This window comes from Bemisia tabaci, chromosome 4 (assembly GCF_918797505.1).
Source record: "Bemisia tabaci chromosome 4, PGI_BMITA_v3".
Lineage (NCBI taxonomy): Eukaryota > Metazoa > Arthropoda > Insecta > Hemiptera > Aleyrodidae > Bemisia > Bemisia tabaci.
Window position 1 is genome coordinate 45,474,607 of NC_092796.1, and position 22,816 is coordinate 45,497,422.

General features: G+C 37.7%; 1 protein-coding gene across 3 annotated transcripts in view; it reads right to left on the reverse strand.

The window, feature by feature from the left end:
- The window catches only part of LOC109038092 (uncharacterized), a 34,547-nt gene that overhangs the window by 5,012 nt on the left and 6,719 nt on the right, over positions 1-22,816 (reverse strand). For 2 of the 3 annotated variants that reach the window (XM_019053033.2, XM_019053032.2), the window contains exons 5-19: positions 21,717-22,145; positions 20,963-21,043; positions 20,462-20,588; positions 19,194-19,418; positions 17,192-17,342; positions 16,241-16,408; positions 15,632-15,802; positions 14,149-14,325; positions 12,704-12,867; positions 8,361-8,419; positions 7,443-7,559; positions 6,152-6,376; positions 4,903-5,015; positions 2,739-2,908; positions 1,202-1,341 (exon numbers count right to left, since the gene is read on the reverse strand). In XM_019053033.2, the coding sequence (XP_018908578.2) occupies positions 1,202-1,341; positions 2,739-2,908; positions 4,903-5,015; positions 6,152-6,376; positions 7,443-7,559; positions 8,361-8,419; positions 12,704-12,867; positions 14,149-14,325; positions 15,632-15,802; positions 16,241-16,408; positions 17,192-17,342; positions 19,194-19,418; positions 20,462-20,588; positions 20,963-21,043; positions 21,717-22,145 (2,517 nt within the window). The remainder of the gene's footprint in view (positions 1-1,201; positions 1,342-2,738; positions 2,909-4,902; positions 5,016-6,151; positions 6,377-7,442; positions 7,560-8,360; positions 8,420-12,703; positions 12,868-14,148; positions 14,326-15,631; positions 15,803-16,240; positions 16,409-17,191; positions 17,343-19,193; positions 19,419-20,461; positions 20,589-20,962; positions 21,044-21,716; positions 22,146-22,816) is intronic. The other variant, XM_019053034.2, reaches the window with a different exon arrangement.

Here is a 22,816-nt window from a genome sequence, read left to right on the forward strand (position 1 = left end):
GCCAATGTTGGCATCCGTTCACTTCTTGATCAACCTTGAGAGGTAGTTCGAGAATTTTGGATGTGGTTATTGCTGTCAGGATGAAACCAAAATGTTGTAGGCCCATCGTCGCCCGGAGGGTATTTAATTATGTTGTAACGAAGGTTGGCAGTGCATCAAAAACTTAATCAAAACCACAAGCGGAAAAAATTCGACTATTCAGGTTACAGAGATGATAAATTTGACTAGATGATTGATTACATTAAGTAGTTTTCAATAATGTACCAAAAGCAACTTTCTTCCTCTGAAAAAGGCCTATCTTCATTTTACTGCATTCATGGTCCAACACGCTGTTCCGGTGTTGTTAATACATGCAACTTTGTAGAAAATGACATCAAACACTTTTGGTGCTACGTGATTGTTTACATTCCTCTAAACTGAGAGGCGGCTGCCTGTGTGATGCCATCAAAGGCAATAATTCTACTCAATGTTGATGAATTTATGCTTTTAATCTCTTACGGCACAGAGTGAACAGAATTTCAAAATGGCCCAAGGGGCCGCCCATCCGAGCAAAGTTCCTCTTCCATTCCTTTCGGATGCACCAAATTGTAAATATGTACTTGGGAGTGCCGTTAACCCAGGATGGAATGACGGATCAAGCTGTTAAGGAAAGAAACACCCTAGCAAGGAAGGCTACAGCAATGTTAAATGGAATCCTCTGGGATCAGCAAATTTCGAAAGAGAACAAGAGAAGAATTTACAATGCTGTAGTTAAAAGTATTTTAATATGCTGATGTGAAGTTCGGGAGCTGAAGAAACTGACAAAATATATGCACAGAGCAACAGAGAAGAATTTCAAGAGGAGGGTGGTAGGAATTTCTGGGAGAGATCAGGTCCTTAATTATACAGTTTGTCAGATCATGGCAGTCGCAGATGACATCGTATTTGACGTCATGACCTAACAGCTCGACTGGTAGACCATGTTAACAGGATGACAGCACTTCAGCGTCGCAGAGCGCCAGAGAGCACTGTGAAAATGACTCTTATGTATGTAATTCTTACAACAAAGTTAAGTTCACTTTTACTAGTGTATCTGTCTACTTCCCATTTAGCTCCTCACTCCCCATAAACACACCCCGGCACAGGCGCGCCTTAAAAGAATGTAAGCAGAACAGGAGCAGTTTAGTACAAGCTTGGAGACTGAAAAATCTCTTTTACTTACTGCTTAATAGGTTCCCTCTTTTCATGCTTGACTTTTAAAATGGATTTTGGTTTTGGAGTACTAGCAGGAACATTGGGAGATGCTTCGACAGATTGCTGAGACGCTTGACTAGACCTAACTTCGTTACTTCCAGATGAGTCCTGCAAAAATACACATTAAAATTATAAAATAGGACGTGTCCACCTGAGGAGAAAATTTCTTGCTACAAGAAAATTAAGAGCTCTTTTATCATAGAAATGAAATGACCCATTCTAGGTGTTATCATTGTTGTACATGATCTACTGAGGTAATGACAACTCATCAATAGCATTCCAGCGACAAAGCTCATTAACTGGACCTAGAATTCACAGGATCAGAATTTACTTAAAGTGAGAATTTTTTGGACAATAAAATAAAAAGAAATTGTCAATGAGGTATACAAAATACCCTAGAGACAAAAAGGTGATTCTGCTACTGCATGTTGAGTAAAGTTTCACAAATTTAGACACAAATGAGTCAAACCCATCAAAACTTCTGTCTGAGTTCGGAGTTAAAAAGAACAAAAACAAGTTTTCTGCTGGTCTCAGATGACTGCATTAACATTCAACCTAACAAACAAATGGTAAGCTCAATTTTTTAAATAAACTCTTTAAAGCTCCAGGGAAAGTTTCTATGCAAAACTAATTTTTATACCGGTACTGAAATGCAAAAAGAATGTAAACTCTATTATGGCAATTTTGAAAAATCAGTGGAGAACTCATTCATTCGAATGCAAATTGCAATTCTTGGAATTCCACATCATACAACAAACGCTATGACAAGCTACCAAACATAATCTAAACCTGGGCGTGCTGTTGATTTCCAAAATGGCATTAACTTGAATTTTCCCTTGAGTAAAATCGGTACAATTATGCCTTCAGGTACTGATATTCTGGACCTATACCTTAATGGACCCTGACCTGGAAAACTGGGCTAGAGAAGCTAAGGACTTCAATCCTGTGCACAGTTAGGGATCTAAGTGAAAACTATCCTATTCCCAAGAACGAGAAAAGTTTCCCGATGAAATCTACTTTTCCATAATCCTTATGCAGAAAAATACACACAATGCACATAATATACATGGAGATCACTTACACTTTGATAAGCTACCAGACATTTTTCCAATGCCATTCCTGACACTTGTCTTACTTGGGAAACTTTGGTACCTATGCGTCACAAATTATGATTCTGTGGCAGTTGCTGGAGTTTAGGACTTTCACTGAAAACTTCTGAAAAACCATCGACTTTTCTATCTCTTGGTTTTTCAGTCTGATTTTAAGAGTGCCACTTATTTCCAGCTATGTCATGGAATCAACTGAAAAATACTCTTGAGAAATTTGAATGCAACACAGTGACTCCGTCTCTGAAAATGACAATGGTGGCGCCCTATGCAAGGGTTTTAGCAGTACTGCTGATTCACTAAAATGCTGAGAGATCCTTTCCAAGCTAGACTGACTCAGAAGTTCCATCAGAGAAAAAAAACCTAATGTTGAGAGAATGAAGGGCGTTGCTCTTTTACCTCGTCACTTGAATGCATGCTAATGTCTTCATCTTCTGACTCAGCTTCATCCTTTCCATCGACATCATTTGCAGAGATTGTAATAGATGTGTTTGCTGGCGGAGAACTTTGACCACCGACAGGTGTTATGGTAGTTGAGCCGATCGTCATTGGGCTATTTACTAGATCATCTGACAAACCACAGAATAAATTGAATTAAACAATGATTAACCAAAAACCAAAAGCTAGACCTGAATGAACCCAATAAAAAAATAATTTTGTAGAAGGTTTAGAATTGCTTACTGCTCCAACATGTATTGCTTGGAGGTGGAAAGTAATATTGAGTTAAGGAATCCTAAAAATATTATAAGTAATACCTACTTGTCATTTAATTTCAAGACTGTTTTCCTTGAAAAGTTTGATTCAATGGGCCTGTTGCATGCAAGAGATACAGCCGCGCGAATAGACATTTTAGGGGTTAAATGACACGAAAATTACGATGGTCACATTAAAAAAGTCTGAAATACACTCCTAACTGCGCAATTTGCGTTGTTAGGAACGCGCTTGTTCAAAGTTCCCGCGTTTGGGGGCAGTTTTCTAATCACCGGAAATGAGCAAACAGCGGGCTCGGTGATTTCCGGAAGATGTCGAGTCGTTGTTGTTATTTTTTCCTTCAGTTTGTTTACAAACCCAACGTGATCTCTTATAGTGGTCCATGTACGCTTTATGCAGTAACCAAATCGATCAACTTTTAAATATCCAACGCAATCCTTCTACATTTCATTTCACGATATCACGAGCTCCGATTTTTAGGTTATGTTGTCAGTTTTAGTTGACCGGAAATAGCCGCGAGTTGCTGTTAATTGTTTCCGTTAGAAAACTGCCCCCAGACGCGGGAAATTTGAAAAAGCCCGTTCCTGACGACGCAAATTGCGCAGTAAGGAGTGTATTTCAGACTTTTTCAATGTGAGCATCGTAACTTTCGTGTCATTTACCCACTGAAAAGTCTATGCACACCGCTGTATCTCTTGCATGCAACAGGCCCATTCCTGATTTTTATAGATGATACATTGGTTACACTGGCCATCCCAAAGTGACACAAATTTATTTTCAAATTCTTTACTTGAACGACACAATATTCAAGGGACAGGTACGTTCATTCATCATTAGTTGTGCTTCGCCGCTTGAGCAGTTGTGAAATTTTTCAACTGCTTCTTTCCGTGGGGCAAAATTAGGAGGCAAGCCTTGACGACTCAGCTATGTCAATAAATAATAATTTGTTTAGAGTCCTCCATTTAGAGCCAGACTTGCTTGCAAGATATTTCATAATATATCAAGTATGAGATTATTTAGAACTATTACAATATTTGAAAAAGTTAGCAATGTCTGCTACAACTTGAGATAGGGCTGAATGCTTCTATGGCAATCAAAAAGGGGAATCATCAAAGAAAACAGGGTAGAACCACCTGTTTTGTCAAGGCACATTCTCTGAAGGCACAGCTCCAAAAAAAGTTGAAAATTCAGTCATACTTTCTTTAAAAATGAGGATATTCTGGAGCTTGTGACTCGTTACACTTGTTCCATGTCATGCAGATCCACTTGACTGGTTAAATTCCTACATTTGAACGAACTAGTTAAAAGCCCAATTCACATGATTCGACTTTTCATTAATCTCTTCTTCTGTTTTCGTCAAATGAAAAGTTGGATTGTTTTATATTGACACAAAAACACAACATTCAATTTGATCAAAAGTCGAACAGAAACTTGCATGTGCCCTCGCATTCAACTTTTTATTCTATTATCCATCCAATTGAATGGAAAGTTGAAACAAAATCTTCCGACCGATATTAGCTGAAGCTGTCCATTTGCGAACTAGAAGCTGCCCAAGATACCCAGAATTAATTTGACGACATCACATGGAAACGGCGATGGAATCAAATTGTATTTCATTCAACTTTCTATAAAGATGATTGACCTTTTTCTGCCGAAGAGAGAGTTTTGTGAATTGGGCTTGATAAGGATGTGTATAATAGAGGGTTCAACTTGGCTTGTGCAACTCGGCAACTAATTATTCTCTCGGACTTTAAAAAATAATGCTTACTTCAATCGAATACACAAAGAGAAATCAGGAGTTTATAACTTAAAACATTGAAAGAAAATCTGCGACCGCAACTAAATAAGATACCTTTATTTTTCCGCCGAGGTACACTTGGCATTTGTGGTGCAGGAGAATCATCATTCATCGACACTGGACCCTCGAGACCAGGAAAACAGATAATTGCAAGGAACCAATGAGAACTAAAAACAAAACATGGAGAAATAAAATTAGCAAGAGGTTTGATAAAGGAATTAAAGGAAAAACATGCTTCATGCAAAAATAGAATTTTAACTAATATCAAAGGCTCTTCAACTGAATTCTTTAATAAAATTAGAGGTGAAACAAAAAGGAAAGAAGAAAAAAAAAACACCATAAATGAATCAGTGAGTTCGAAAACACATCAACTCGGAAAAAAAAAATTGTTCAAGAAACACCTAAAACTGCGCAGTGGGCGAAGAAGTTAGTTTAAGAAAAACCTTATTGGGGCCAAAGGACAAGTACTTAGAGACTTTGTAAAGCACCAAATTGAAATCGATACACCATGTTTAATCACAGAGCATTAAGCGTTCAAAAATTTCCTAGTTGGTGTGTTTTCGTTCTCACCGAATTTCAGATACTGATTTTTCATAGTCTGCCCATAAAAATTTATATTTTTCAACCTGAATAACGCTTGAATATTTATATAACTTGTTGGTACAAGGTATACTGCACCAAAAAAAGAAAACCGCAAAATTGGATGGTCACCCATTTCCCTTGAAATGGCCAAAAATTGGTATTTCCGATGGAATACTTCGATTTTTCCCTTTTCCCGTCGCTGTTTCAAGCACTTCCGATTGCAATTTCGAAATTTGCTTTTGCGTGCAGATGCTTCTATCCATAAGTGTTAGTATTACTAAACTGTAAAAAAGTGAAAATCGAAAAAAACCCGAGTTGATGTGTTTTCAAACTCACTGATTCAAATGTGGTCTGAACTGTAAGTAATAGGATGGTAGAATAATGTTGGGCCCCCACTATTCTGCAAGGAAGTAAGGGCCAAAAATTTTCAATAGCGTAAAAAAATTGGCCTCTAATGAATGTCTACGTCAGGTTATTCGCATTTGTTTAGGATTCAATTTACAATAGGCTATGGACAATATTTTGGTCTAGCAAAATTGACTGTCCTCTTGTCTTGTCTCCTCCCTTCTCACCCCAGGTCCATCTTGCGTTTCATCTCACATTGTGTCTAGACAGATTTTGGCATACGCTGACTATTCCCTTTGTGAAGATCGATGTTTCCTCTTGGATGATCAAAAGTTAATTCAAGTCAAGGAAGGGGTAATAAAGTACTAATACTTACTTTTCATTGATTGGTATTATGATAAAGTCTTTCGAAAATAAGTCTATTTTCTTTGTCCATCTGCAGACGCGGTTGTGGCGTGTTTTAGCAGCACTAATTTTGTCATTGCGCGCATGAGCACCCTTATGGTTTTTGCTTGCTTTGGTCAGTCTTTGATAGAAAAATGAACTGAATACATGCGTCCGCTCACGCTCTTCAGGGGTGAGCACTTGCAAAGTTAAATACCTGCGACAAAGGATAGAAATTAAAGAGCAAAATTAGACAGAGAAAATATTCTTCTTCTTGTTCTTTGAGACTTTAGTGGCTTCATACTCCGATGTGGAGCCAACAGCCATCTATGGACACATTGCGGCAAGGAAAATATTAACATTTCTTAAAAGAACAAACAATTTACAAGCAATACTTGAACTCTGTGAAAAACTACCCATTGTTCTGAAAATCCCATTGTTGAGAAAGGTTAGAATAAGTCTAAATTTAGTGCTAGTGTGAGTTTCATACATCATAAAATCTAGAGGATGCATTTTTTATGTCAGGTGTCAAAACAACATGTAGTCTCTTATAATGCCATAGGCAATGCGGTTATTCAAGAATCTCTAAGCGAATGGACCCCTACCTCATGATGTTTAATTCAGAGGAAAGGAGGAAAATGATTTTTTTCATTCTTTAAAACCTTGTTATAATCAGCTGCATGCACAAAAAAGCAGCTTACTTTGGAGTGCAATGCATAATAAGAATATTAAAGCTGGGGAGACCCACCTCCACCGATCACAGAGTGGGTATTGTATAAAAATAAGCTGCAGCCTTGAAACTACTCAAAGCTTTATTATCTGCTGCAGCACTTCTGCCTAGTGGCCATCTTTAGAGCTACCAGAGAAGAAAGCTTTGGCATATAATGAAGTTTATAATAGTTACAACGCCTTGTTTTATTCTGAATGTGATTCGAAAAAATGGCGTCTTCAAACTTCAATCAAATAAACTATATAGATTCTTCACCATTTATCTCATACTTCACCCATACAAAACCGATCACTCTCTTTGTCTCAACTATAATAAATCATCTCTTCATTGTTCTCCAATAAATTAATCAGTAAAATACTTTTCAGGAGATATTCTACTTACTGGAGACCCAGCCGCTAGGGGTCTGCGGATCATACCCCAAAGGTGCAGGACATGCAGAACCGCAGCTTTAAGGGTAGCAGGGTCAGTTCAATAATTTTATTGTTAATTAAAATGAAGAAACTACAGTATTAAGTTGCTAAGATTCCAGACAGTCTCTTCACTTGACACTTACTTGAGATAAAAATCAATTATCACATCATTTAAGAACTGGTCCTCTCCAAGGCAGGCATAGTCTTGAGTGTTGATCATAATTCCTTCGTTAGCTGGTGGTGCTGGATATGCCATGATACTAAGGAGGACACAAAAAACACGGGAAATAAGTTGAAGATGTTATCAGCTTTAAAAATTACTTTGCCATTTTAGTCACATAAAATATACATGCACACTAAATTTTTAATTGTAAATTATGCACTTCTACAATATATTCAGCGCGAGTTTAATATTTTGGTTGCTAGGATTTCCTATGCTCTCATTAAGTCTGGCAGTGAGGTACATCGTTGGCTAGCCACAATATCCACTGACCATTGATAGTAACTACGCAAAACTTTATTTGATAGATTTGATGAGTTATCGATGTCAGATCTGGGATCTAGTATTTTTTAGAGTACCTGTATAGCGAGAGTATGGACAGATGTGAAACTCCGAAAATCCATCAGGCCTTCACCAATGCTTCTGCGAATAAAGGTAGGACCCAGAAATGCAGCCAACCTATGAATTTCAAGTATCCAGAGCGATTTACTAATACTATTGTTACGGACCGTCGTTTATTAAACACTTGTTTGACTCAGTTTTTGCATAAATTTACTCAATTTCGCGGAAGAATGCTCATTTCTGTACATTCTTGGCTATCTTGGTTAGAATTGGAATCTGCAGACTGGCAGTGAAATTTTGTGCGTTAGAAGTTGGTTAGAAGGGTGGCTGCACTTTTGGGCCCTAAACCCTCCATGAAGCGATCTGTCCATACTCTCCCTATACAGGTCCTCTAGTATTTTTAGTCATGCTCTCAAAGAATCTCATTATAAATCCCCACTCATCATGACAAAGTGATCTGCGGGAAGGAATGAAGGAACTGATGGAGAATTCTACTTACGGTCGGATGACGTCTTCAGCGCCAGAGCTGGATGAGGTTTGCTTCAGGGCTTTTTGGACCTGAGAACAGAAAAAAACAGGATCAATTATAGCAGTAACATAAGAAAAAGAAGTGACTCAATGATGATTCACACATTCCTCAAGTAGCAATGAAGACAAGGTATGACAGTGCACAGAAATGATCTGATAAGGACTGAGCCCGAGCACTGCACAACTGGGTTATAGTTATTGTTAAAGGTCAAAATCTACAACATGAGACATTATATCTTAGAAATTCCATCTGGACCATAAGAGCTCATTATCCTAGAGTACATATTTGGAGTAGGTTACACAGTGCACAAAGACAGTGGATAGAGGTGTTGTCAGCTAAGTTGGCAGTTGTTTTCTGTTTATGTTCGATTATCACACACAGTAAATTCCTTTATCCCTATTATTAACTGTGGCGCAATCGCTTAGGAACAGAAAGTAAACAACTGCCAACTTAGCAGAAGACACCATTGAACTTTCTCAATTTCATTTGGTTTTACCATCATGTGATTTTCACGTCTTTGCTTCTCCCGCCTGGAAACTATCGTTGACCTCTGAAACCCAAAAATTTGAGTTTAGAAGAGGCAGGTAGGTGGCTACTGCTAATTAATAATATCACAGTTGGCTGGGATCCGACCATATCTAGTTACACGGTATGCACATAACATTAATTATTGTGTTCCTTCAATATCTCACTCTTGAGCTGTTAAATAGACTGACATTCAAAACCAAAGCAAACCAGCAAATCAAAGCAAGAATGGAGCTGTAAAACAATGACCATCATATGAAAGAACATAGAGACTGAGAAAACTCGAAGGAAAACAATGAGCCTGATTTCCTTGCCATCAGTTCAGGAATGCTACTTACATATTATGAATGGATAGTAACGGCTACTACCTAGCGTTTAACATCCTGATAGAATACATTTGATGAACAGAGAAAGGAAAAAAGGGAAGAGGTTTTTAGCTAAAAAAAAGTAAGGTATTAAAATATGCACTAATGAAATTCGAGCCTGCAGACAAAGGCTAAGCAGCCTTAGAATGAAAAAAAGGGCTACATTGTCGAAACTTGAGATGGACTAACTAGGTGATGTTCGCTGGTACGGGAGGGGATGTGTCAACTGAGGGCAAAAAGGGATTCTTCAAGGGGCCCAAACTTCTCGAAAATCAGTTGAAGATTCGGCCTTGATTCGGTAGGTATGAGAGGAGCCAAAATACATTGGGGCTTGAGGATAGAGCGAAGAGTGAGAACGAAATTGTTGTGGCTGATAGAGGGGAAAAAAGTGAGGTTAGGTTGCAAAAAGCACTCGAGAAACGCGAAAGCGAAAAGGAACGGACAGATCCGGACACGGAGATGCTTCTTCACGCGCATGAAGTAAAATAGCAACAGAAGAAATAATAAATATCGGAGGGAGTAATAATTACAGAGCAACAATCGCACAATGTTTACCTCCATGGCATCGCCGAAACCAGCCAGCTTCACTCACAGACTACAACAGAGAGAAGGTCGAGGTGGTGGCCTGGCAGACATTTTGAAAATTTATCGTGACGTCGAAATGTACAAACCGGAATCGGCCAATGAGAGGAGGGCTGCGACGCGGCGCAGACGCTGCTTCACGCCGTACAAGGCCGAACTGTTCAACAGTCTTCTAGTCGAAAGGGTATATAATCCTACCATCATCAGGGGTCAACTGGATCCCTGATTGAAAAAATCGCACTTGAAAATCGCGATCAGGGGCCGAATTTTTGTCGGTCCTTCCACCGTACTTGGTGCTTCTGTGCTTCTGATTGGCCGGTAGTGCGATTAGAACTCATCAATGGTTGTTGCACTCTGCGTGAAAATGCCGACAAAATTCGGCCCCGGCGTTATGACAAGAGCATTTCTTTGGTTTTTTTCTCACTATTTGACGGTTCAAGGGTTTTGCAAGAGAGCAATCATTTCATGAGGGTTAATCTACAGTCCTTTCCAGAGCACTTTTGGATATTGACTAAAAATTCTTTAAAGTTACATTATACTGCGGTGTGAACATTGTCTAGTTCTCATAAAAAATATTTGATGGTGGAATCTTTCGGAATAATTCTGAACGTAGGTCCATGGTAGGTTCCGAGTAGCTATCGCATATCATGCAGTTCTTTCACTGGCAATACCTACACAGGGCATACTTTCAGCAGGGTTCGATTAAGGAATCTGGCGCCCCAGGCTAATGATTTCTTTGCCCCCCCCCCTCCCCCCCTCGGATTCTTTTCTTTAGACAGACTTTTTGCATAGACTTACCTATTCCACACATTTTTTCTGCTCCTGATGACGCGGATTTTCTATTTTTCTCCCTTCATAGTCTCGATAAAATTCAAAATTTGGTGCCCCAGGCTTCAGCCTGGCCAACCTGTGCGGTAATCGCGCCCTGGCTTTCGGAGTTACTTCAATGTGTTTTTCGATTAAATATTGTGTATGAGTGAATACCTTATGTACTAGATCATGATGTGAAATTATAATAAATGTTCTAAGATCCAGGATTTTAAGGGTACCTACTGTATAGTTCTTGAAAGTGCCAAAAAGCCAACTTAGAAATGAAATGGCTGTCTTGGTGTTTCATAAAGAAATGTCTACTCTTTAGTGTGCAAAAGTAGAAAAACTTGGCGATTTGTGGGGGAGGATTTGTTTAATGGCTCATTGAACTAGCCCCAACAAGTGGAAAAACCAAGCTTTCATCTCAAAATATTCAACATTATCATTGAAGACTTCCCTGATAACTAGGTCATTGAGAGGAGAGGGGTTGTCAAAACCACTGCTTCATCTCTTTTCTTCTAGACTTTATTCATTGAGAATCATAGATAGGCGTTCAGGTCAACACAGAAAGAATCCGTCTTTGGCAGCACCATGGATATAAAAATTTTAATTTATTTTGACCCCAACGCTGTTAAAATTTTTCATCAGTACAGCATCATTTTGCAACAGCAAAAATTCTACACATTCATGTACTAATTTATTAAAGGATAAATGACTTGTCAACAAATGTAAATAATTGTCCAATCAACATAGTGTTACCTTCATTTTTTTTGAGTTTCAAGTCTTCAGTCTTTTAGAGCATTAACTTGTAAAAAAAGATAATTTACTAAACAAACTGCAGCATGAAAATTCAAAGAAATGGAAAAATCGGATTTCTTATGAAGAATTACAAGCTAGCCTACTTTTTCCTTCCACTCAAACTCAAAAGTAAGGAAATTAACTTTTAAATTTTTAGCTCTTAAAAAATATAACTAATTTGGTTAAAATGTTAACCTCCTACATGTATCCATATCTGCATTGACAGCAGTTTGTGAAACTGTCCTCTATCACTCTTAAGTAGCATTCCACTTTAATTTCTCCAGAACAATTACATTGATTACTCTGGGGCACCAGAAATTTCTAATAAATTCTAGATTCCGCAAGACCAAATACCCAAGGCAGGGAAGAGTCAGCTGAGATAGAGCGACAGAGACTCCTCGGAAGAGAGAACGCTAAAAATGGAGAAACTCAATCAGGAAACTTCAAATTTTCAGGTTCACCAGCAGATACCTGACTATTAGGCTGACCCAAATCCATCAGATTTGGTTGGGACGTAGAGACGTACACATTCTACCCCATCCTTTCATTTTTCCCCCTGATGAAATACAAGTACAATTCAGCAGAAGCTAAAGCACCGTTTTTCAATATTTTTATTTTCCCTCCTAGACCGTGTTCTAGGTGGTCCCCGGCATAGACGGAAATATTTTTGGCAGGCTCTGATGATAAAGCCAAAAGGGGGAACAGCCTTTGATGATAGGCTGAGCTCAACCTTGGGCATTGTCTGGCTAAGCCAACTCAACTCGGCTTTTGATTGGTTGGATTTACTTATAATACATTTCTTCCCTTTAAAATAATTTTATTAATTTTTTAATGAATTTTAATGTCTTCTCACGAAATTTTACATAAAAAAAAAAACTATACTATGTGTATTTCTCTGGAAAAATTCTTAGCAGTACCTTATTATTCAATGTTGTGATATTGGACTAAATATTTTTTCTTATTCTTTTTAATGAAAATAAACTAAGATCTGATGATTAAGCTCTTGATTATCCCAGTTGCTGCTCCTTTCATATTTCGTGTTTTTTGACTTAGAACTACTCTTCATTTTCTACTATGCAGAAAAATACATTTTCCTCCTTAAAATCGTACTCGGTACAGTCATTTTACAGTCTTTCCACGCTTGCATTTGACAAGCACCTGGGTATAAATTAAAAAAATTTCAATGCTTGTGTTTCAAATATGAATTGTAACTACAGAAAAATGAAGACTGACCTCTTTTGGAGATGCCCGCACTAAAATATCATTTGCTTCTTTCGCACTGAGCTCATCAAATTTATTAGCTCCTTTATCTTCGTTAAAGAATATTTTGGTTAGAGCCACTCTGCTGTCATCAGTTATTTTCTCTGGCAGCAAAGTTATCCGTTTGTGCGTTTCATCTGTTCCAAAAACACATAAAAAGAAATATGATAAATGCAACATAGAGTCAAAAAAATGATCTAAATTTTAAAAAAGGTGATGCTGGACTGGGGAATAATTTTCTCCAAATCATTTGCAACAGACCCGTGATTCCTTGTCTCCCTTACAAAGAACATATCTGTACAAAAAAAAAGCGATGATCGGCCTACTGATCTCACTGTAATTCATACAACTACAAATCTACAAGTGAAAATGTTACTGTGCTAACTGAATACCCATTGATATGTATGGAATTAACAATTCATGGAAAAAAATGAGCTGTGAAACAGTAAAGCTTCCATTCAATGTACGTTCAATTACAAATTTTTTTCCAGTCCTGAAAAAACCCAGATCTCATCAATGCAAACTGGATTCGATTTTGCAAATTTTGATTTAACAGATATTTAATTTGACAAAGGGTATCTTTGGTCCAAGGAATGCCATTTTCGTTCAAAGCAGCATTAACCCAATGAATTCTCAGAAAGTCCCACAAGTACGTAACGTGCTATAAATAAGACACGAACGAACCCTGATCGCTCACTGTCTTGTCGATAGGCAGTTGCAAAGGTGCGTTCTGCATATTTAAAGATCAATTGATACTGCATGGACTTTTTGTATCATAGGCAACAGAACATTGTTGGAAAGAGGGAGTAATAATTTAATGAAAATCTAATTTTAATCAAACCCTTCTTATTATCACCCTCTTGCGCTTCTGACACCTTTGTAAAAGGCCAAATAAGACACGACGGCAACCACCAACCTTCTTAATCATCCTGTTTGCTCTGCATTTGAACCTTCCAGATAAGAGTCCGAATAAAACGGAACACAGGGATGGGATGGCAGATCTGAATCACTCGCATCTCAATCAATAAGAAATGCCCAAAAAGTGCTACTTCAGGTGTTCACAACATTTACCAAGCTGTAAGTGTGAACGATTTGTTCCCTTGAGGATTCTTCGTTTGTCAAGGAAGGAAGAAATCGTTTGGAGCCGAAAAATAAAAATATTTTACACCTTTGAAGGGCTTAAAAATTGATCTTTGATCGACATCTGCTGCAAGAGTTTTTGATTTAACAAATTTTCCCATCGTCCCTCGAAGTTTATAAGATCAAACTTTTACTGTATTTTACTTAACCCATAACAAAATATATAAAAATTTACATTAAAAATTGCCTTTGAATCGAATAAAATAACAATAAAGATGATTCATGGATAACTGTTGATACCGTCTTTTCAAGCAAGGAGAGACGGAAGCATGACTTACCCTCACTAGCTGGGTCAAAATAGTGGCCATCCTTGGATTCCATCTTTAATACCTTCCTAATTTCTGCACCTGCACTCGTACTAATATAAAGGAACAACACTGGCAACTGTTTACCAAAATGAATAAGGATCCTGATGATATCTTGGAAATAAATTTTCAACGTAACATTCACATTGCCTGTAAAAACAAGAAACAAAAACAAGAATAAACAGAAAAAAGAAGTGTTGATCCAAACGGTATGATTTACATCGCAATATTCTATACAACACACAACAGATAATTATAATGAGTCAGAAGGTTGTAGAAAAGATTAACAATATATAAGGGAAGTCAAGTTGATAAGTATATATGTGATCTGTTGAGGGTTATATTACACCAAAATTGCAGGATACACTAATTTTAGTCCACGGAGTAGTGCTTGAAAGAGGAGAGGAATGCGTGTCATAAGTAAACCAGCTTGGGGTTTTTTCCGCTAAAAAAATTACTGCTCCAATGACTAGTAATGAACTTAAGAAGTAGGTTCTTATCCGAGCTGGCTATGCTGGTTACATCGCGAATCCCTGTCTATGCACCACACTTGGGGGAACAGTATAATTATAATGAGTACATTGAGTGTAAAAGATTAGTCCATATAAGAAGTGGAAGACAAGGTTGATAAGTCATATGTTGATCAGTTAGGGTTATAGAACACTTACACCAAATTGCAGGATACACTAATTTTAGTCCACGGAGTAGTGCTTGAAAGAGGAGAGGAATGCGTGTCATAAGTAAACCAGCTTGGGGTTTTTTCCGCTAAAAAAATTACTGCTCCATGATTTTATGAACTTAAGAAAAGTTCTTATGAGCTGGAGCTGGTTACAAAGAGGAATCCCTGTTGCCACCTCAAATTTAATAGAAACTTTGAGGAAAAGTAGTTCTTAGAGAAGTGAAACATGTGGTATAAAAAAACAAAAAACCACCATTGATTCAGATGATTGAACACATGTCATACACACCCACTGACACAAATGAGCAGCAAAATGTTTCGAATCAATCCACTCGATCATTACCCTGTGTTAACTGGCAACTGTTAATATTTTATATTTGAGCCCAAGCTGTTAAAATACTCAAAATTCGTAATTTTCAAAATTTACTACCACACTCCAAATGCTCAGTAGTGGGAGCTGCTAAACTTCAGGGTTTAGTTCTCTATGGACTACGTTTCCCCAAAATTCCATCAAAATTGAAGGAAAAAACGGAGGATCTCACTAGTATAAGACTTTTTTATTGGGCATGATGGATTTAAATTTCTCTTTATAATAGCTTTTGCAATGAATTTGAGCCGAAAATGACTTGCGACCAACTTATCAGAACTTTACCGATTACTTGGTAGGCCCTACAAAAATGAATAATGACCGTTCAGGCCAATAACGCATCAACACTGAACAGTGAATGGAGAGCAAAAACTTATGCAGACTGAGTTATATATGAGATAAGCACTTACTGTCTTCAACTGAAGGAACTATGATTTGGACACCAGCTGGTGAGAGAAGTACTCTATCTTTCGGCACAACTTTATATGATCCAACCCTAACTGTACGGCATTGAAGATGGGTAAAATCATTCTGAGAACAGCTGAACATTTGATCGATGTCTGTTTCTGGCAGACCTCCACCTGCAATTTAAACACGATGGATTTACATACATTTTTCTACCTTTTTTTTTAGAAAATTTATTTCTGTTAAAAAATAAACAATTGTATCTATAATTAATCTCTGAGTGACCAATTTATGTCAAAAGACAACCTTTTGACTCTAGCCATATTGGAATAACGAAAAAAGTTCCAAAACCAGGGTGTCTAGTATTTTTTAATTTTGAAAAATCCTGATATTTTCCGGTTTTTCCTGATGCTAGACACCCTGAAAACGGTCCAACTTAGGAGGCAGGGAGATCCAGAACTGTATTGATTAATACTAATGGCAAACTTCATTGCAAATAAATTTCGTGACTCCTTTCAGATTTTAAGGAGGACTGTTTTTCAGCGACTGCCATCACAGATTTACTTTAACTGTTGGCAACACTTAAACATGAACTTTAGGAGAAAAGATATTACCTTTAACACCTTGAGTAATGTTTTCTTTCTCACTTTCGTGTTCATCAGTGATGATTGGTTCTTTAAGACGAGTGGAGTCTGTAATAGCTGGGTCTCTCATGATGACCTGCCTATTTGTCTCTGGAGGAGGTTGGGTAACTTCTTCGTCGGATGAAATCGTCAGGCACTCTGAAAAACAAAGAGACGGTGATGAGATCAGATACATTTTTGGAAGCAATATTTTTTACTTATTTTTCACTATGAACATCTGAAACAAGCTGAATGTATTAGTATGGTTTTGTAACTTTTTGTAACTCTTGCATTTTAGGCTGGCAAAAAGAGATGAAACAAGAAAAGGGAGAAGTCATTTCTTCAAATAGATGCGTAACTATGACAAATTTTGCCTGGGAGCCACATTAAGAATTTTCTTCAATTTTTTGAGGGAGGAAAGACTCTTGTACACAAGCGCCTCAGGTGTATGAACATTAGCTCAATTGATCTAAAACTATCTCTTTCCAAAATTTACTTATCTGATCATTTGATCTATGATGGCTGCGTATGCAAACAAAAGCTGGCCAACCTGAAACTCGCTAGTCTTGGGGACACTTATCAAACTTCTTTGATATGTCTTCTTCGAGTAGAGATCATTTATATAATTAAGCAATGAAATCAGCAAACATCATTGACAGAGAGCAGAGAATGAACGAAAAACTGACTTTAGAAACATGTGGATTAGCATGGAACATTTAACAGGAGTTTTCTAGGGTAAAACAAGCTTTGTCCCACAGGAATATTGTCCAGATGATGTCTGATATTTAGATAATATATCCTGCTCCAGACAGATACTAAACTTCAATAACCAGCCTCATTTCCAAGGACCTAAAAAACCAGCTTCAACCTGACTTGAAATCTAAACAAGAACACTTCTAAAATCAAAATAGGTACACATGTGATATAAATGGTAATCCCTACCTGGTTCTTCATTCTTTTTACGGTTCACTCGTTTCTTTTTGGGTGCAGCAGGTTGGACATTTCTTACAGGAGGAGTGGTCTGCAAGGGTTTTTTAGTTTGTTCAGCAACTGCCTTTCCTGGGGCTAATTTCTGCTGAATTTGCTGTAACTGCTGCAAATATACAACAAAAAGTTTTGAGCAACCGACCGATGACTGACAGAGAAGTAAAGCACATGCATACAACTCCAGTTATAACACCTTTGCTTATAATTATATAGTAATTGATGACTTTCAATCAGCGATGTTAGTTTGACAAGTACCTGAGTATATACCCTGCCAAAAATCCATGGATACCAGGGTAGATGCCTGATGTTTTTACTTGAGTATTTACGCAGATTCTTATTTGTAATTATTACCATGTGCTTAAAGTCTCATTTTCAGTATCATTTTATTTATGTTTCAAACAAGTAGGTTTCCTAAACTCTGGTCAAAAGCTGATGTGAGGGCATCTAAAACCTAATCATTTACATCATCTATACATCATAATATATAATACATCTAGGACACATCTAATCATAATACATCTAAGACCTAAAACGCACTCATGAATGATGTACCTGAGAATAATAATTCAATTCTATGCTTGTAATTTCTCTGTGCTATTATAACAGTATTCACATGTGTCGTTTGCCTGCAGGCACTACACTTTTGGTTCATGGGCAAAGTATACCAAACAAAAGCAGAGCCTTCGCCCATACCCATGAGTCAAGACCATGACTATAGGTTAAAGTGAGAAATTCTGCAGACAGGAACTTTTTCAGGTATTCCCATCACAAATTTCAATATCCATGGAAAGTAAAAGAACTTTGACTATGCTTAAAATTTTCTTGAAATATGCTCCACACAGAAAGAAAAAATAAGCAATTTAAAGAGAGGATGCTGATAAATTTTCAATCGAATACACAGCACAGTACCCAAGACAGAAAATTTGTAATGCTGCAAGATTAAAGATGGGTTTTTTCACAAATGTACGCAGTGTGCAGATGAAGAAGATAACACCCCCAAAGAAATGTTGTTAAAAAAGGGCTAGGAGCTACCCCTCTATCTCTAGCGCACATTGATATTTATTAGCCATTATTTTGCCTACTGCTGTACGAATAGGAAAAAGGTAAGAATTACAGGGCCTGGATTTCGCTGGCTACAGCCGACCGCAAATCAAGTAAATATAACCTTAAAATCATTCATTCTTAACTTATCAAAGAGTTTATGCTAGAGGTATAGACAGCTAAAGCCATCCCTACAATCTAGACTGTTTGTGTGGCTTGACTTCTTCTGGGAGAGGTAAGACAGCTTATTGGGGCTAAAAACACATCTTCACCTGAAACGCTGCAACCTGGTATACATATAGCATTAAAAGCTGCTTTTAGCCTTGCATGCATGCCTTGCATCCAGCTGTCCTTAATTCCAAAAATTTTCTTGTGCTACTCTCAACCCAGGTTCCCTATCTATAGTCTCATCAAAACAGCCGTAGATGCTGTCTAGATTGTATTACATGTTCATGGCTTGAGCCAATCGTAACCCACGTAAGGTCGGTCGACCAAATTAGGGCCCTGAGCAAAAAAAGGGGTGGTGAGAAAAGGAGTGAGGGAGAAAGACAAGTTCATTGACTTTATGATGTCCACTAATTATGTGATACATTTGGAAAAACATTCATCACATGTTCAGAGAGAATAAAGTAAATCCTTGAAACACACAAAGTTGGTGGATTTTCTTCACGCAAAAAAACCACTGTGTTATATGGTTTTGGTCGGACACCTTGGCGAATCATCTGAACTTTGTCTCCGACAGGATACAAAAAAACTGTATCTGTACTCGATGACATGAAAAATCCATTTGAGCCCTCTCTATATTTGAGAGTTGATATTCTGATCAAGGGTAAATTACAGTTCTTCCGAGAGAGAATACAGAAGAGAAAGAGAAGAAAGAGGGAAAGAAAACCGAGATGTAATTCTGAATACTCACTTGAAGTTGGCTAATAGGCTGAGAGGCAGTTGTTGATGGTGTGGATGCAGGGTTTTCTGTCCTTGTTATGATAATGTTTGTGTTGAGTTTCCTGTTTGCGGTTGGCACCATTTTAATCTCGCCTGGCAATTTTCGCTTGCATCTCTCACAATTAGCAAAATTCAAAGACAAATACCCGCAGAAAGTGCACAAAGCATAAAATCCAGCTACATGTTTCACAGTTTCCTGATAGAAAAACAAACCAATATGAAGTATTAATTAAAAATGTCACCTCATTTTTTTGCTCCACAATAAGTTAGATACCTCTGCCAATGAACTTAACCGCATTAATTAATTATTTATCATCCATAAGGTACGAGTAAGGAACAAGGGTACAAGTGGAGTGTACTGCACCGTGCCAATAAAAAAGGGAACTGACCTAATAAGTGAGGCACATGGTTTTTACTACTACAAGTCGCTATTATGGCACTTCTGTGTGCTCTGCGACACTCAACCGCCACTGACAGCAATCCTGCCCAAGCTCATCCAGCAGATCGCATCTCCTCATTTCCTGCCTTACTCCCTCAATCCACGATTTGGCAGGGCGTCCTCTACGCTTTCTGCCAGGGGGGACCCAATCCAGAACCTTCTTAGGCAACCTCTTATCTGACATCTGTTGCACATGGCCATGCCAGACAAGCTGTTTTGTGAAAATGTCATGCACTATGTTGTTTTTGACGCCCATAATTTCACGTATCCTCTCATTCCGATTGTGATCCTTTCTCAAAACACCGACCGATCTACGCCAGTAGTCCATTTCGGTTTCAGCGCATGGTTTTCAAAAATAGTAAAACATGATCACTCAAAATATGTTTGTTTTAGGAGCACATTATGTCAGGAGAGGCTACTTATTGTGGCTCTTTTTAGAAACGACATATAATTCGAAAAAATCGAAACTTCGACGGCTTGGGGGCAGGGGAGGGGGTCAAAATTTCAGAGAAAGGAAAAACATGTGTCCAATAATTTTCTGAGGAGCAACTTTTCCGCCCTACCCGTTTCGCGATTTCGAAAAAGTGGAAAAACGCTCCACCTTACAGTAGTCGCATGTATACTACTTATATTATTTATAGGCACATCCGAATGGCACCGATTATATTATCAGATCAACAAAACTTTGAAAAGCAATAAACAAGGACAATGCACATGTTGTGTAGGCAAATAATGTATATATTTAAAGATGTTTGATAATTTTAACCGGTGTATAAAGCAAACTTTATAGAAAAACAAACCTGCGGTTCTGGTTCTGGAGATTTAATTGGAGATGAAGGTGGTTCATTCATTGCGTCGCTCATTTCTTGCTCGAATTCACTATCATTCATCAATTCACTTTCTTCTTGCTCGAATTCACTGTCATTCCTAAGAAAAGAGAAAAACATAAGAATGATGAACTAAAGACTTGCGCCATTGGCAGTAAAAAATGAAAAAAAAAAAAAAAAGAGAGAAAAAAATACAGTGCAACTGTTTAACTAGTAAAATCACTAGCCACTTTTCGAAAAAGTTTGTACTGGATTTTAGGCATGTGCCTAATAGGCACTATCTGAACTAGCATTGTAGGTATTGGATGCCTTGAATGTTATACTTTCCTTAAGGAAAAACAACTGCTATGTCACAGACCAGAGACAAAATTTTTTAATCATTCCATCACGAGTTCATCAGCTTAAAAAGGAAAGAATCACATTAGTAGCAACTAAAAAACAAAGAACTAAGAGAGTAATAAAACAAGATCATACCCAGAGTGTTCTGGGTCCGATTCTGAGTCTTCATAGGCTGCAATCTCTTTAAATAGGTCCTCAGGGGAAAGGTAAATATTCCTGAAAAAATAGAAGAAGATAATTTGATTATAAAAATTCTTAATGAGTTGAAAACAGTAAACCAAAACAACGCTGTGGAGCGCAAATTTATTAGTTCCACCTAAGATTTGCTTCAACATTTGAATAATCAGATTCATGGTGTTATTTCTATTATTATTACTCTTTATAAAGCTGCTGTTCCCACTCACTCTGCCCCACCTAGAGAAAAATTTCGGGCCATTTAGAAAAATTTCAATTCATAATATTGAATGAAACATGAATCGCAGCCATTTAGATGGAGAGAGGGAGGAGATCTCAGGATGGAATAGAATTAGTTTTGAGAACTTGTGACTCTGATGCACAGCCCAAAGTCCTCAAAATATCAGATTACAGATGTTAGCAGTCTTGTTTCCTCGAGTGAAATATTTTTGTGAAGGTCCCCTTTTATTCAAATGAATCTTTCTGACATAATTTTCTCTCAATAATAAACCCCCCCCCCCCCCCCCCCCAACATAATGTATTCTAAAATCCTCTTTAGTTTTCGTCTTTTCAGTTTACTTTCTTATTTTTTGCTCTCTGCGGACTTGCTCTAAATCTGTCTGCAAAAAATCACTCCAACCAACTTCTTCTTTGAGAGATTTTTAATGACTCTTTCACTAAAAAAATTTAATTATGAGATTCTATCTCTACTGACCCATCATTGGATTGAACTTCATATTCTTGGAAAAATTGCTGGGCTTGAATAAGAGATCTGACTGTGGGAGCTTCTGCTTTGGATGAGCTCGGTGTCTGTGCCAAGAATTGACTGCCCTGCACGGCCACGGCATGTGACTGTGTCTGAGACTTGGAAGCTGGAGCTTGGATGCTAGTGAGGGTAATATGTCGACCGAGAGAAGCGGGTAAACGAGGAGACTGCGACGTAGGAGTCATTGGGGACCTGGTGCTAGGGGTAGACGATAGTCGCCCTCCACTATGAACGTTAGCTACTGCGGCACTTCGTTGCTGTTTATTTGCCTGAACCATTCGTGGTGTGCTCATCCTCACCGCCTGTACATTCGTTGCCACAGATGGGGTGCTGTTCCTTACTCCAACAATCGGACTGGCACTTGGAGGTCTGGCCCTTCTGGAAGAGAAAAGAAAAAAGAATAAAAACACCGGCACATTTTTATTATTTAGTTTGTATCTCATTTTGATTATTTTATTAAAAATCTCATTTACAATTAGGATGGGTCAAAACGGTTGAACGGTTGGTCTTTCAATGAAACTTCAACGATGCTATTTCATCAAACTAATTTTAACTGAGAACAGGGTTACCTGGTAGTTTCAACTGATTTGTTGAACAAATAGATTACAATTGAAAAAAACCGATTGTGATGAAGATTAAAATTCGATAAATTGCAAGCTCCACAGAATAATCTTAAAGTGTTGAAAGCAATTATGGAAATATAAATTAAAATGATCATAATGTAAGCAAGTTATCCAGAGGAATGTGGAAACTATAAGAGGATTTAACCTTTGGTGTCACAAAACTTTTCACCCAGCAGATTGAGATTTAACAATTTTTTCTTGACAAAAAGCTTTCATGCCTTCACAACGACACTGTCCAAAACCGCCATTCAAAGCCAAAATCAAGACTTTTAAGGAATTTTCAAAGAATTCTGATAAAATTTTCAAGTATTTTCAGGAATTTGCTAAGGCTTTTACAGGCCTTAAAGAATTCCTCAGAGGTTCAGTTACCTCTTTTTATCATACTTTAATTCACCGCTGCTTAAACGAGAATAAGCAAAAGAAATA